At 34.7% G+C, this 15682-nt stretch overlaps 2 protein-coding genes across 2 annotated transcripts; one reads left to right on the forward strand and one right to left on the reverse strand.

Annotated features, from left to right (window-relative positions):
- Positions 1 to 400: 400 nt before the first annotated feature.
- On the forward strand, positions 401 to 4124 carry LOC137925478 (uncharacterized). The gene is made up of 3 exons (XM_068768962.1): positions 401 to 418; positions 2450 to 2505; positions 2804 to 4124. Exons 1-3 carry the CDS (start codon positions 401 to 403, stop codon positions 4122 to 4124), a joined length of 1395 nt encoding a protein of 464 aa, XP_068625063.1.
- A 5419-nt stretch (positions 4125 to 9543) lies between these two features.
- On the reverse strand, positions 9544 to 15369 carry LOC137925574 (uncharacterized). Its single transcript, XM_068769075.1, has 3 exons — positions 15352 to 15369; positions 12586 to 12638; positions 9544 to 11763 (listed from the first exon to the last, which is right to left on the reverse strand). Exons 1-3 carry the CDS (start codon positions 15367 to 15369, stop codon positions 9636 to 9638), a joined length of 2199 nt encoding a protein of 732 aa, XP_068625176.1. The 3' UTR covers positions 9544 to 9635.
- Between the last annotated feature and the right edge of the window lie 313 nt (positions 15370 to 15682).

A 15682-nucleotide genomic window follows, 5' to 3' on the forward strand; every position in this document is an offset into this window, starting at 1 on the left:
GGTAATCTTAGTACCTCCATTGTAAGAAACAAAATCGATATGATTACATTTAATTCCCTTTAGTGTAAAGAGTTTTTGCATATATTTCTTTTATTAATAACAAACTTAATTAAGTACATGATATATAGTGTGAATGAACGCTGAAATACACGCATATTACTACGCAATAGTTTTTAAGTATATTATGATTATTAAAAACTATTACGTCTTACGAATATTCCAGCCAAGAGTTGATTTTATTTAATAACACAAATTTGTATTTTTCGATACGGTTTTAGCGATGCGAGTAGGGGTTGCGTTCACTGTATATAAAAGAGACAGCGGTCCCCACTGCATCACAACACTTGCGTTCACATCATCAGTGCTTGTGTTTCTTGGGAGCCAGTCATAGCCATACATAATGGCTTTCCGCTTGGCCGTGAGTACTTACGTGATAATAAATTACTTCCGGAATACAAGAGAAGACCGCGATTAGCTGTCTGAACTTTCGAAAGATCGTCCAATTACCATTGTCTTTGTCGCATTTACATGCAGGCGACTTTTTTTTAACATCAACTTATTAATTCAAAATGTATTTTTAAACGACACGTTTTTAAACATGCCGATTTTCCGATAATGAACGGATTAAAATTCAAATTCCCATTATGTTTTTTCTACTTTTTTTACATAATTACCATAACTTCAATAACGTGTTTAAAAAAAAACTTAAACAAAAAATTTAGTAGCTTTTATTACATGATACTCTTATTCGCTGTAGCACGTGTTTTAATTGTTGTTTTTTAATTGATTCTTTTTTTAATTGATCATCTTTTGCCTTCGATAACAATCAGATTTAAATCTCTTATTAAGATTTTACGATATACCATTCTTCGTTTACAAAATTAAGTTTTTGAAACGACGTTTTATAAAACATTCCGCAAAACTAAAGATCGATGTATCCATATATAGATTTTCAATGTTTTTCTCGAAATTTAAATCGTATTTCTTAATTTAAAAATATTTTTTCTACTATACTCCTACAGGATTTTACGTTGCATTATTAATGTCTTAAAAAAACTTTGTTCCGGATCAAATAAAATAGCTTTTATTACAAGTAGCATTAACAAACGAAAGCATGTGTTTAAATTGCTCGAACCATTCAAAATTAATCCGAATTTAGTCTCATAGGAATGTTTAACAAAATTGTATTATTAAAATATATTTTTTAAATTGTGCTATGCTAAATGCCGCTATATATTTAGTATATTACTATTCATTGTAAATATTACTTTTTAAAATTAGAAATACCAATTATTTTCTCCTAAAAAAGACGTTACCTTGCTTTTAACACGCTTTTTTTTTTACTTTTGTTTGATGTTTATTTAATGACGCTTCATTCACATCTTTAAAAAACATATTTCAGCTTAACGCTTATTATTTTTCATTAATAATTTTAACGAAATCACTAAATATTTTTTGATTGTGATATTCTATACTTCCAATTTAAAAAAAAAAATAGAAATGCTGTAAAAAAGTGTAGATAATTTAATTACAGAAAATAATATTTGAAGCTCGGATATATTTAATTCGGTTTAATTAATACACAAAATAGGTCCTTCATCCTTCCTTTGTTCTTTGCATAAGTGCCATAATTCAAAACAAATCATCGGCATAAATTGCGTTAGCGAAAATAAAGTCATAAAACATTTATTATTGGTAGCTAATTCATATTGCATTTAGTTTGCCTAGACAACATGATGTTTTAAGAAAAAACAAATCGTTACTTATTATTAAATAAAAATTAATTACCCCATTTGAATTGTTCGCGTGCGCTCATATAAACGTTAACAGCCCACTGTATGTTTAAAATTGTTTACCATAAAGTTATAATTACAGTTACATTGCAATCAGTCTCGCATGTATTTATTAAAGACGGTCGTCTTGCGAAACATTTATGTTACTGTTACTCTTTGGTTACGTAATTTAATTGGTCTGGAGTGATACCATCGGACAACTTCGAGTATCCACTTTCTATTTCGTACACGCAATTGACCGTTTTATGGGGAATAATTACATCCCGCTACGATCGTACAACTACATAATACTACTGACATAATTCAACGGAATTATAAATAATATTAGTATAGATATTGACATTAATAGAAACATTAATATTTTATTTATTACGTTATACCAATTATCATCTTTTCAGCTGTAGGATGTTAAAAGCTAGATTTATGTACCCATTACAGCAACATTATTGATTCGATCTTCTCGCGAAATCACAAGAATAGCTCTCTTCATGGCTGGTTAAACAACTGTGAGTTATGCCATAGGTCGTCATTGATGACATACATTGGTTTTAAACCTTCATTTCAGTGAGAGATATTGGATAAGATATTCCGTATTCGTATTGATATGCATTCGTGTAATATTAAAATGTATACTAAGTGATAATGTTGTATTTCAGCTGACCTGTTTACTGGCCAGCATTGGCATCTGCACCGCGACTTTTGGCCGTGAACAGTTAGTATATGTTATTTTTATTTATAATATTTATGTATAGATAGGTTTTATTATTTTAAGAGGCGGAAATACAAAACGTAGATCTATATCTGTTGTGATTTCTATATAACAATTTCTCACGTTTCGTTGCGATTAATGGTGAAAATCCATCCATTGTATTTTCCATAAGTGTACCGCTATGCGTTCTATAATTTCACATTGCTATTTTCTGTAATTGATTCAGTATAATAACATTGAAGCGAATAATTTGAAATGAGTTTCCATATGGTATTAAAATTGATTATCCCTCTTGTTGCAGTGTTCACATTCGTGTTCACATACCGGAAGAGCATCATACGACGAAGGAGGTGATAGTACTTAAGCACCACGATGATCATGGCCACGGCGGCGGCGGAGGTTATGGTGGCGGCGGCGGTGGCGGTGGACACGGAGGAAGTTTCTCTGATCACTTACACGGAGGTTTCATCGACCATTTCAAAGGAGGATCAGGCGGCGGTTTTGGAGGTGGTCATGGCGGTGGATACGGCGGCGGGGGTGGACATGATTTTGGAGGTGATTTTGGAGGACATGGAGATATAGGGTTCGGAGGTGGTCATGGAGGAGGCGGATTCGGAGGCGATGATTTCGGAGGTGGCCATGGGGGCGGTGGTTATGGAGGACACGATTTCGGAGGCGGTCATGGAGATGGCGGTATAGGAGATAGCTATGGAGGTGGCCATGGAGATGGTGGATTCGGAGGAGGCCACGGTGGTGGTTACGAGAGCCACGATTTTGGAGGTGGTCATGGTGATAGCGGATTTGGAGGTGGCCACGACGGCGGTGGTTACGGAGGACATGACTTTGGCGGTGGTCACGGAGATAGCGGATTTGGAGGAGGCCACGGAGGTGGTGGATTCGAAGGTGGCCATGGGGGTGGTGGATATGGAGGTGGCCATGGAGGCGGTGGATACGGAGGTGGCCATGGAGGCGGAGGATACGGAGGTGGTCATGGAGGCGGCGGATTTGGAGGAGGCCACGGAGATGGAGGATTTGGAGGTGGCCACGGGGGTGGTGATTTTGGGGGACATGGAGGATATGAATTAGGAGGAGGCCATGGGGGTGATATTGATATTGGCGGAGGCGGTCACGGTGGACATGATATTGGTGGTGGTCATGGAGGCTATGATTTAGGAGGTGGAATTGGCGGAGGATATGGAGGCGGACATGGCGGTGGGTTTGGAGGTGGCCACGAAGAACACTTTCATGGCAGTGGTGGGTCTGGAGGAATAAGTGGAGGATTTTCTTCTGGAGGTTACGATAGTTACAGTGTCGGTGGGCATGGAGGAGGAGGTGGAGGTGGAGGCCATGGTGGCTATGGAGGTGGTAGCAGTCACGGCGGTGGCCACGGAGGAGACAGTTACAGCAGCGGAGGCGGCGGCGGTTATGGTTTTGGCGGCGGTCATGGCGGTGATAGTTACAGTTTAGGAGGAGGTCATGGGTCTGGAGGTGGAATAACTGACATAACTTTTGCTGACATTAGTCACGGCGGCGGAAATGGGGGCCACGACTTCGGAGGTGACAGTTACGCAAATGCTCTTGGATCAGGTCACGGCGGTGGGCCGTATCACAGAAGAAAATAAATTCATTCATTTATTTCATTGTCAAAATAAATCAACTAAGTCATAGTTCGCCAGGTGCATGTCAATACAATGATGTATATCCAGTATTACATTTGTACTGTAACATTTTGTTTGTACATAGGATTTAGATTAAGTTATTGTTATTTTGTTTTGTAGTAAAACTATTATTATAATACTCATCGAAGTTTTATTACGACCTACTCATGTATTGATTTTGATAAATTATTATCTAATGATAAATAGATCAAATGACGGCGACTAAAGAGTGTATCCTGTTGATTTTTAAGATGCAAATTTTGATAACAATAGTTTTAATGATGCTATATTTATTTATGACTGTGCGAATTTTCTTGTATTCATTTCAACATATTCGTTTCGGTAAATTAATAATTTAAAAATGTCGTGTCAATTAAAATAAGTTAGCTGATGCTGAATTTTAAATATTATAAATTATTGCTTTAAATCTTAAAGTTTTACTTTCGGTTTTTACAAGGATTTACAGATTCCAAAGAGTCGTGGGATCAGTTCGCAGAGGGCGCTTAGTCTAAAGCAGATTTTTGATTTTAAGGCTCGACTTCCTTGGGGAGTTCAACTCGAGTAGCCGCATGCACACGCTATTGGTTTATACTGAGCAGTGGTAGCCCAGCGATAGAGGACTAAGAGGTGATCGAAGGGGTGTGTTCCGGAATTATTACTGCTCACAAAGAAGTTTCTAGAAGATGGGCAGCAGAGTCCTGTGCGTACCATAACACCACACTGCGATCGCCAACCCGCCTATGGGAAGGCCTATATCTTGCAGTTGGCATATATGGGCTGAAACGACATTGTTTACCAGTCTTTACCAATTCTTTGTCTATGAAACCTACATAAGAATATTTTAAAATATATATTTGCATTTGCGTTGTTAATAAATAACTTTTACATTAAAATAGTTATTGGTCAATAACAGAGGTACCTAGGTAAATCGCTGGGTACGTAATACTTTTTCTCTCGTCTGCTGTAGCTAAATTTAAAATTTGAATAAAACATTTTTTTATTGTAAAGGATGGTTACTTTTGTCACATTGACATTTAAATTATTTAAATATTCGGTTTGCAGGTACAAGGTGCAGATGGTGCTTAAAAGTTATATACAGGAAAATAAAATAAATATTATATATTGTAGACTTAGATATATATCTAAAGAGACTTTGATAGAATTCAAATTATATAATTATATATATATATATATATATATATATACACACACACACACATATATATATGTATATATATATATATATATATATATAGTGACAGGTATTTAGTTTAGGCCCGTAGGAAAAAATGCAATCGATTTTAATTATTTTCTGTTATATATTAATTTATTTTATATATGATTTTCCCAAGCTCAGATGTAAAGGGAGGTGAGCAGGAGACACAATTTCTACCGTAAAAGGTTAACGCCCAGTACCAGACCAAGAGAAATCTTTAAACCTTGGACCTCCAGGACTAAATCCCCTCAAACATTCTGTTTCAAAAAAAAAGGTCTTCTGTATTATTTTATTATGATAACTCCTCACAGTACACGAACCTCATAATGGAGAAGAAAGATGCTAGGAGATGGTTATATGGATACGTATTTCACACGTACCAAATCAAATGCCGGATACTATTTTCTGCGAATGATGTGTATATATTAGTTCTTAGAAAGCTATTGTCTTATTTTGACTGCTGCATTTATTTCCATTTTGGATCAACATAGCTTTGGAAAATGTAATTTATATATAACAAGATTGCATAAGAAACGCATTAATTATTTTATTCAATTAATTTACTCATTAACATATCTTTGCCTTACCAACTGAATGTAACGAGCAACGAAAATTTAGTTTAAATTGAAAATTATTCAAATAAACGTAACGAATAAAGAGTTCACGCTCTCAGATCTAAGATAAAAACGTAATGCGCTGTGATTACTTTAATAATAACAAGTATTCCATACTCAGAACTGTGCAAAGGTGTAGTGGAATTCTCCCATTGTTTGTGAGTTTAGAAACCTCTTTTATTCTTAATTAGCTGTATGCTCTCAATAATCTCTTGTGCGTCTCGAAAAACACCCATTCTCACCTTACCGTTCTTTAAATCAGTCGGTGAGTAGTTTTTAAAATAAACAGTTTTAACAATAAATATATAAATATAGTCTGTTGGCGTTTTATTAATGAGAAACATATAAATATTTAAATAAGAATTCCAAATAACTATTAAGAATGTCATCCATTTATTTATATTAACATTTCTTTAGTTCTTTTTAAAATAAAATTATTGTTAGTACGTGTTGAGGCTTCTGTTGTCACATCGATCTTAAAAAAAGGTTAAGGTTAGACGCCTTCAGCGCCTTGCGGAATCTGTTAACGTAAAGCAAATCAAATTGAACTTTGGTCAAAAAATGCACGTTCTAGCAGCCGTAGATGCTAAATGCAAAGGCCTATGCCTCCCCATAGGCGGGTTGGCGATCGAAGTGTGGTATCATGGTACACAGAGGACGCTGCTGCCCATCTTCTGGAAACTTCTTTGTGAGCGGTGGTAATCTTATATAATTAATGTACAAATTGCGAATTATATATTTTTACCTGATAACGATGACAGGTTATGCGTTTTCCGCATCCATCGACTTCCCGCGAATACGTATTGCTCATTTCCTATTAATTAATTTACTGTATACCATATAAAAAATAAAGTTGTAAGAAAGAATACATAACGAGATAAAACGGAAAAATTCAGATTTTTACAAATTATTATTAATTATTGTTTGCTATATGATCCTGCAGATTGTACTGCTAGAAGTTATTGGCCTGACGCATTCATAACATATTTCAAAGAGACCATTTCAGACAGGACGATAGAAAATCGATGTGAAAGCTTTAAAACTTTTTGCTGTCAAATTAGCTTTGTAAAGAGGTTTGTCACTCTGTATATTAATTGGTGTGATCTGTTAGAGCAACATAGCTTTTTGACAGTATTATATGTATTGTAAAATAAAATATATTTTAGAACACATTTCTCAAATTATAAGACCGATAAATTGAGACAGAGAATCTTTATAGAAACAAAAGCTTGGAATGAGTCCACTATCTTTAAAGTTAACCGATATGTCAATAATATGTCGTAATATTTAAACAGCTCTTCTTTTCAAGTGAAGTTATGTAATAGTACATGAGAAACTTTCGTTGAGTTGGACATTCACGAGAGGGCTTTTGAGAAATCTTACGCAAGATCCGCCACACCCTACCCTTCTCTCGGGAAGTTCTGTGCGAAAGCTGCGTTCAATGGTTCCGCATCTTATAAACATTGTAGACAGGAAATTATTGATTTTAATTGCTTTGATAGTATAACGAAATTATTATCAATTATAATTTTCTCTATCATCTTAAACTGGAATTGATTATTATTTATTTTGAAGTTATTATAATCTATGGATTATAATACAAAAAAAAGTTTTAGTTAGTAAGTAAGTAGTAATAAATAATTTACTACAAAGTAATTACAACAAAATTGTTATAGTAATACAGCGCGTCCCACAAATCAATGTCAAACCGTATTCAGCTGATAGAGCATTCAAAATTGAAGTTACTTTAGTTTTATTTTCATAGTTTAACTAAATAATTTTTTCTTTCAAAATCAAGCTTTTGTATTATAAATTTATGTCAGTCCTCTACAGAAAGGTTACTCACGCGTAAAAGTAAAAAAAATGGAAGAATGTATTCATTTATTGGCTGTAAAATAAAGGTACTTTTAGATTGGTAATAATTTTAAAAGTACTTGATATATTATCTTTTTTTGGTGTTTTTACTATCACACTTCTTTGATTATGATTTATTGAACACTCTGTATGTAAAAAAGAATAAGGTCATGAAACTCTGGTCTTCGCTTGAAGTTTTTAATTAAGCTAATTAAAAATTAAGTTATGATTGACTTAAATTTGTCGTAGTGTGTATTACGTATTTGATTTCGCTTGCCGACAATGAACCACCATATCGTAGTTTTTTACCGCGGTTAAATTATTACTTTTCAGTATATATAATTATCATAAGAGATTAAGATAATTTGTTGAAATTCTTCAATTGTGTACAGTGTTATAATATATTTACATGCAATGCTTCTGAGGAAGGCCTCAAAGGAAGTGAATTGAATCGTTTTTTTTTTAATGTTAGAAGAGTTGTAAATTTGTTAAAAAGCTTGGGAACAAATTGCTCTACTACTGGATTAAGTGGTCGCAAAAAAACTCGGCTGAGTTTGTTGATGAGACAAGACAAGCTCAATCTAATTCGTCTGTAAATCAATTTGGACTTTTCTAGCGTTATTTTCATAAGGTACCCAAATATTGACTTTAAATTCTAAGTGGAGTGGAGGATTGCAGAACAGATAGCCGTTGCTTCAGGCTTTTGAAGTGAAGACCACGATCCAGCAAGCGCAGCGCAGAAGTTCCAGCTACAAGGTGGACAGATGACCTTTTTAAGGTCATCGAAAAACGCTGGAAGCACGCCGCTCCAACCGAACCTCTTGGAAATCTGTGGGTGAAAATTAATTCCAACTACGGACGTCCTGCTACTGAAATAATGATGATAATGATAGTAACTTTGTTTGGAACTTATGGCCTATTGGAATTGGTGCTTTTGCCTTCTTTCTTTTTTACCGTCCACTCTGAAAGGTAAATACTTTTTAAATTTAGCTTTGAAGAAAGCTAAAGTTCTGTTCTATGGGTTCACATAGGTTTTAGTAACGTACTAGCCGAAATCAACGTACAGTGTCGTTATCGTATCAACAATATTATGAGAAATTTAGTAATCCTGGCACTGGTTGCATATCACTTCCAGTTGAAGGAAATATATGCGGGATGCATATATATGTCCAGCAGTGGGCGTCCCATGGCTGAAATGATGATAGCGACGATAGAAGAACAAAAAAATTATACAGGCATTGGGTAAAAAATGTATAGGTAAAAAAGTTAAAGCAAGTTGGTAATTTTTTTTTCAAGTGAAATGGCGGTAGTTTATAAAAGGCAGGCGACCTATATTCTAATTGAAGGTGACATAAAACATTTTTAAATTTAAATAACCTTTCGTGAACACATTTGATTTACTCATGTATAGAAGCTTTTGTATATATTAAATAAATAATTCCTTTCTAAATAACCAGAGTTACGTCTTATTGGTAAAGATATGCAACATTGCTAATATTTTCTGGCAGGCATTTATAATGATTTCATTGTAAAAAATAAGTGAATATTTACATCAAATAGTTTAATTTTATTCATACTTACACTTTAACTGTACAATTCTTGTAAAATGCGTTAAAGTCCTCTTGGTCATTAATAAATGAGGTTATACTACACGGCATGTAATAAATAATTTAAAGCAATTTACAATATTTATATACGTATGTTCTCACTGATACTCTCTAGTATTAAAAATAAAGCTAAGTTCACGTATCTTTACAATAGTTATATTACGCCTATATAGTTCACACCTATTTATATTTTGTCACCATATCTGATTTTACTTCTCTCTGTTGATTCGCTGGGGATGATATTAATTGATTTTTTGCCACTATATGACCGTGTTGTTTGCAAGTTCTCTGTTTGTTTTTTTCCTTTAGAACCTCGTGATTTATCTCTGGGCGGTGAATTTGCGTCGTTTTCTAAATACCTTGTTTTATGCCTGGTTTCCTGTTCGTCTTCAAGAACAAACTCTGGAGATCTTGTTGTCAATTCATTGATTTGGTTGGTCTGGGTTTGGGGGATGGGTGAGGTTGTTGTGGTTAGGATTGTATTGGACATGGTGGAAGATAGTGGTGCTTCAGCGTATTGATAATTATTATTGGATGCCTCTGGAATTGACAATTGATCACCGCCTAAAGTTTTTACGGTATAGTATTGGTGGGGCAAAGATGACTCTTTTACGGTGTATGTCGTAGGCGTAATGCTATCAAACATTGGCAACTGGTCATAATTGTCCATATTCTCCAAAGCGGATGGCGTTTCATCGTTTTCGTAAACAAATAACGCATCGTTTGCAGCATTGTTATTGTATTTTACATTATTTTGAGTTCCAAAGAGATTTTGAGACGGAACTTCTATCTTTCTACTTTTTCTAAACGCTTTGCTGTTATAGGAAGGAATAGGAACATTATTTTCTTCCATGTTATGAATGTTTGAAGACGATGCGTAAGTATCGTATTCATAATTATTACCAAAACTGTCTTTAAAATTTGCAAATTGGTCTTGATTTACTGTCAAGCTATTCGTATCGGTCGGAGTTACAGAATATAATTGCGGAGATTTAAAATCGTGAATTATCTTAGATGATACTGAATATGGAGTCTGGACTGTTTGTTTCGTGCGATAATCGTTTAATGGTTTTCCATAATATGTTGGAATTTTGTTACGGCTTTTGCTACTTATGCCACCCTTATATCTATACGTGGATACAGGCTTAAATTCATTAAGATTTTCGTTCTGCGGAGATGAGTATAATGCTGTAGGTGCGGTCGATTTTGTTGGTTTAACACGACTTGACGAAAACATATTTTCATAATAACTATAGTCACCAGAAGGAGTTCTGGTAGGCTTCTGAACGTTTTTACTTTTAATTCTCTTTGTCACGCCAGACCCTAGTCTTAGTCCTTGACTGTTATAGGAAACTTTTGGCGTAAAACTTAATATGTCTTTATTAACATTAATTTCTTCAGGTAGTTCGCCGTGTTCATGAAATATGTGGTCATGTGTCACTTCTCGCGGGTTATAAGCAGCGTATTCATATTGAGACGGAGTTCCCATTGAACCTGGTACTGCTAAAGTTCCATAGGGATTTGACGCTAGTGCAACTAATTGAGTGTTCTTAAAGGGTATGAAGGAATGGCCATATGTAGATATTGCGCCTATTGGCTCAACTCCAACTACACCGGCGTATTTCGGTTCTTCATCGTATACAACTTTATGTATATGTTCCTCACTGTAAGTATGAATATGCTCTGTATTGCCATCGACTATCTTCTCAACGCGGGGTGGTTTCTTAATTTTTCTTATTGTACTGGCATCTTGTAAATCGGAGTAGAATTGCTCATGGTAAGTTGACACTGGGCGTTCTTCATCTTGTACAGTTGCTGCGGGCTTGCGAACTGGAGCTCGCTGTTGCGGTTTGACTTTTCTGATGACTTTTTTTCGAGGTGATTCACTTACTTTGACCATTTTGAGTCGTTTAGGTGAATTATTTGTGGAGTCTTGCGAAGCTGATAACACAGATGGGACGATAAAACTGTCTGCCGGTTCGGCATGTGGCGCTATGTCGTATTCTTGTTCTTCAAGTTCTGTACGCGTCGGGCCATAGTATCCCCTTGCTCGGTAGAGTGGTAACAGCTTGGAAGCAGAAGCGGTAAGACTGGGTACCCTTACTGATTCTTCAAGAATATCGACAGAGTTGAGAGGCAATATGTTGGTCACTGCTGGGAGGGCGATATTGGTCGACACAGCCACCGCGCCTTCCGCACTAGGCATAAACGCCGGCGCGTACTGTGAGGACGCCTGATGATTTGTTATATAAATCTTCTTGTGATGGTGTATGTGCTTCACCGTTTGCGGTAGATGTATTCGAATTTTTTTCCTGCAACAAATATCAATACTAAACGTTTGACATAAAACCATTTTACCTATTCTTTTAGAACAGGAAAAAATATTACTACGGTTTGAAATGTTTTCTAGATATATAGCTTAGAAATCTATTTAAGTATTGCATTGAAAAAAAAATCGTCTATGTGAACTTGTCTCAGATTTGAACATCGTAGTTATATTTTATAATGAATGATGCGATTTTAGGGAGAATCAATTTTATTATATTATTCATAAAACTTCTAGCAGGCAGGAATATATAAAAGATCGCAATAAATGATCAAAAGAAAAATGTTATGAATAAATGAGGTATGTTTTATCAGTAAATGGTTGAACGCACGCAAGCATGTTGGAGAATTTTTACGCGGTTCCGTATAAAGTCGTTGGCCCAACGCGTGACGCGGTAGTAGCTTTCTCTCGTGACGCAGCTCTGCTACAAACACCGTTTGATGTATAAATTGCATCAAAATACCTAGAAGCCGTTTACTTTACAATGTCTCACAAATGAGCTATCGACTTACGCTTTCTACGGATAACATTACGCGCCTAGTTGACTGTTAGTCTGCCGTGACTATCCAAGCTTATTCGAATAACGATAACTTGTATTAGGTAATGCTTTCGCTAGCACAATTGTATTCACATTCTTAAAGATTTGAATCGCTAAGCTTGTCAATAAATCGCAGTATAAGACAAATGTCTATTTACGCAAGCAAAATTCGCAGATACCATAGCTTTTACATATAAAAATTAAATGATATATAATAGAAAATTTTGTGTACTAAAAGAGAAAAAAATTTTTAATATTCGTTGTACTTACTTAGGCCCATCTGCCTTAATTTGTACTGAAGCCACAGCCACAAGAAGAGTTAACTGTAACAAATAAATTTTTTGTTAATTTATTTCATCATCGTCTTTGCTTTAGTCTATGGATGAGTTCCATGTCCAACAAAGGATTTTCAATAGGACTGGTGGGAAACGGTCTGCATCTAGCGTCTTTCAAATGCCTTAACAAAGTCATCTGTCTACCTTGTAGGTAGCTGTTATATGTTGCGCTTTCTAGCCCATGGTTTCTACTGCAACTTCAATTTGCTAATCCGTTTGGCTTTAAACTTTTGCACTTCTATGGATTACTAGTTTGATTTCAACGTAGGACTACGTAGCCTTTTTTTCCTTCCTTTTCAATTATTAGATGCACACTGTTAAGCATAGGCCACCCCTATAGAAATTTATGGGTTAGGGATATACCATAATCACCACGCCAGGCCCGCGGGCTGTCGCTCGTATTATAGCACGCAAAGGACGCTGCTGTTTGGAAACTTGTGAGCAATCTTTTTACAATTAATGCACAAGGTGAATTATATAAGATTGCAATATTGAGAACCTAACCCGCGACCTACGACCGCCAATATTAATCCTCTACCGCTGGGCTATGACCGCTCCGTTGCATTTGTTGATCCGTAACCTTCTATACTGCGTACTTAAACCTGCCGGTATGCCACTCTACGAGAGTTACTTTCTACTATGGATCTCTTTTCTAGCAGATTTAACTTAATCACCACTACGACACAACTATATATATTGAAATACATATAACTGAAGTAAATAGCGATATACTATATGTAGTTTATATATGTAAGAAAGAAGACGAAAAAATGCATGTAAAATAATATACAGAACTTAGACAAAAATAACAGTTCTAAGATTTTAAATATTCAACGATAATCAAAATAAAAAGACGTATCAGTATGTAATCAAATAAAAATATTGTGCACTACAAAGCATCATAAAAATCATATTAATACTTAAGTGTATGAACATATTTTTGTTAGAAATCGTTTTTTTAATGTTAACAGATTAAATAAATAAATTATGTGATCATTCTACGGAGATGGTATATATATACGTATTAGAAATACGTCTTATTTAATAACTACTTGTATTAGACTATGACAGGTCATTAACTTAACAGTACTAAATTTATCGGGGTAGCCGGTTGATTTATATTTTAAAATACGTTAAAACATTATTTTAAAATATAAATTATAGAGAGAGAAGGTAATTAAAAATTGGACTATGTCATTTGTTTAACAGTGTTCAAAAAAAGTTTTTTTGCTGTTCTGGATCTATACTTAAGGAGGTAGAGTAGGCAAGCGCCTACTCTAAGCATTCTAGACTTCGTTTACGTAACTTAACTCGAACGAATAATATTACCAAGTTGAGAGGTCGCCGAGCTCTTAGATCGCTTAGGTGGTCGTTCCAAGCGTTGGGCGGTCACTCAATACGTATTTATCATTCCTGCTCAAGGAGTTCTTAGAGGGTCAAATCTCGGCTCCGTTGGTTGTTCCTTACTAATATTACAACTCACCCAACAACTACTCAGAAAAGCGTTAACGAAGAAGTGACGGGAAAAACTTCTGTAACGATTCAATTCTAAGATAGTCTTCTCGACAGTACTTAATCAACACGAGGACCGCTAGTTTTTGTAATAAAATTGCTTTGCTTTGCTATCTGTCTTATGGTCTTCGCGTTGTCTGAACATTCGATGTATTGTCTTTATAAAGGTGCAACGTTTGAATGTCCCTAGTACAATAAGAGCCCTAAAGATATATTGTGTTTTTGTTTTGTTATAAAATTAGTAAATGTACAAACTTATCCCATCCAGAAAAATTACCGCAGACGAAAATCATTATAAAAAAATAGATAAAATTAATGGAGAAGTTGGTTCGAGGATTTCATGAATGATTTTCTTGTCAACTAAGACTTATTAGTTTTTTTTTAATTTGTACAAATAAAATACCACTCTAAGTTTTAGACAGCTCCCTTACTTTGTGTATTATTTGTTCATACCTGTGTATGTACAATAGCGGAACTAGATATATTTATAATGAATAGATAGATATATTCATTTAAATTGAATCATAACAACTTTTAGAAATTTGGGTAAACATATATATGAGACATAGTCTAGCTTAAGGATATGCATCAATAAATATTATATTCATATAAATTATCTATATAGGATGCGTTTAATATCTCTTTTTATCGTAGCTTTGGCCGTATTGGTTGTAGGGCTTAAGTACTTATTTAAAGTTTATGCTTAAGTTATTTAACTTACCTTGTATTTTAAATAATCACAAAAGTACACGAGTTTTTTTTAATTATTTAGTTTTATAAAGACATAAATGATAAAAAATAGTTTTTCAACGCTTACTGATATTGTTTTGTTAAAAAAATGAAAAGATTAAAACATATAATTTACTATGGTGCCGAACTTAACGTCACCTCAAGGTGACTTGCTGAAAGAGTTTTATAAAATTCGTTCTTAGCAAACCTTTAGACAGCAAAAGAAATTTTTCTTCCAAATTGTAAGTCTCTAAGATATATGGTTCCGAAGATATAGTGATGAGTTAGTAAATAAGTGGAAAACTCCATTAAATATATAGATGTGCATTATTTCCATTAAGTTACCTTCACCTCAGTTCTAACGTAAGAATTTGAACACTATAGACACATTAAGAGGATACACAAAATCACTGTCACACCTGACACATTTTATAGATATGGCGGATGAAATGATACCGACCAATTTCAGCCAATCCATGGCGGCAAACAGCTGCCTTGAAGGTAGAATATAACACTTATTTTTAAGTATTTGCACTAGTTAAAACCTCGCTGGACTTCAGATTCGTATGGTAATCGACCGCTATGCGCTTGTTTATTTATAACATTCATTTTTACGCCTGAAAGAATATCGCGATATGCTTGTGTGTGTAACGTAATAATGGAAATACGTTACACTTGCATTCATAGACCTTATGCATATACATTAGTTCGAACTTGGTTTAATTTTACACTTACAATTCCTCAATAGGCCAACTTTAGCTGTATGCGTTTTTATGAATATCCTAACACAT

Source organism: Battus philenor, unplaced genomic scaffold (assembly GCF_028537555.1).
Source record: "Battus philenor isolate CCGP_79_NKW_IND1 unplaced genomic scaffold, ilBatPhil1.0.hap1 SCAF_1, whole genome shotgun sequence".
Taxonomy (NCBI): Eukaryota; Metazoa; Arthropoda; class Insecta; order Lepidoptera; family Papilionidae; genus Battus; species Battus philenor.

Excerpts from the sequence above, each read along its gene's own strand:
- LOC137925478 (XM_068768962.1), top strand. Across the intron at positions 2,506-2,803 it reads GCGACTTTTGGCCGTGAACA|TGTTCACATTCGTGTTCACA; the intron begins GTTAGTATATGT and ends CTCTTGTTGCAG.
- LOC137925574 (XM_068769075.1), bottom strand. Across the intron at positions 11,764-12,585 it reads ATTAAGGCAGATGGGCCTAA|GAAAAAAATTCGAATACATC; the intron begins GTAAGTACAACG and ends TATTTGTTGCAG.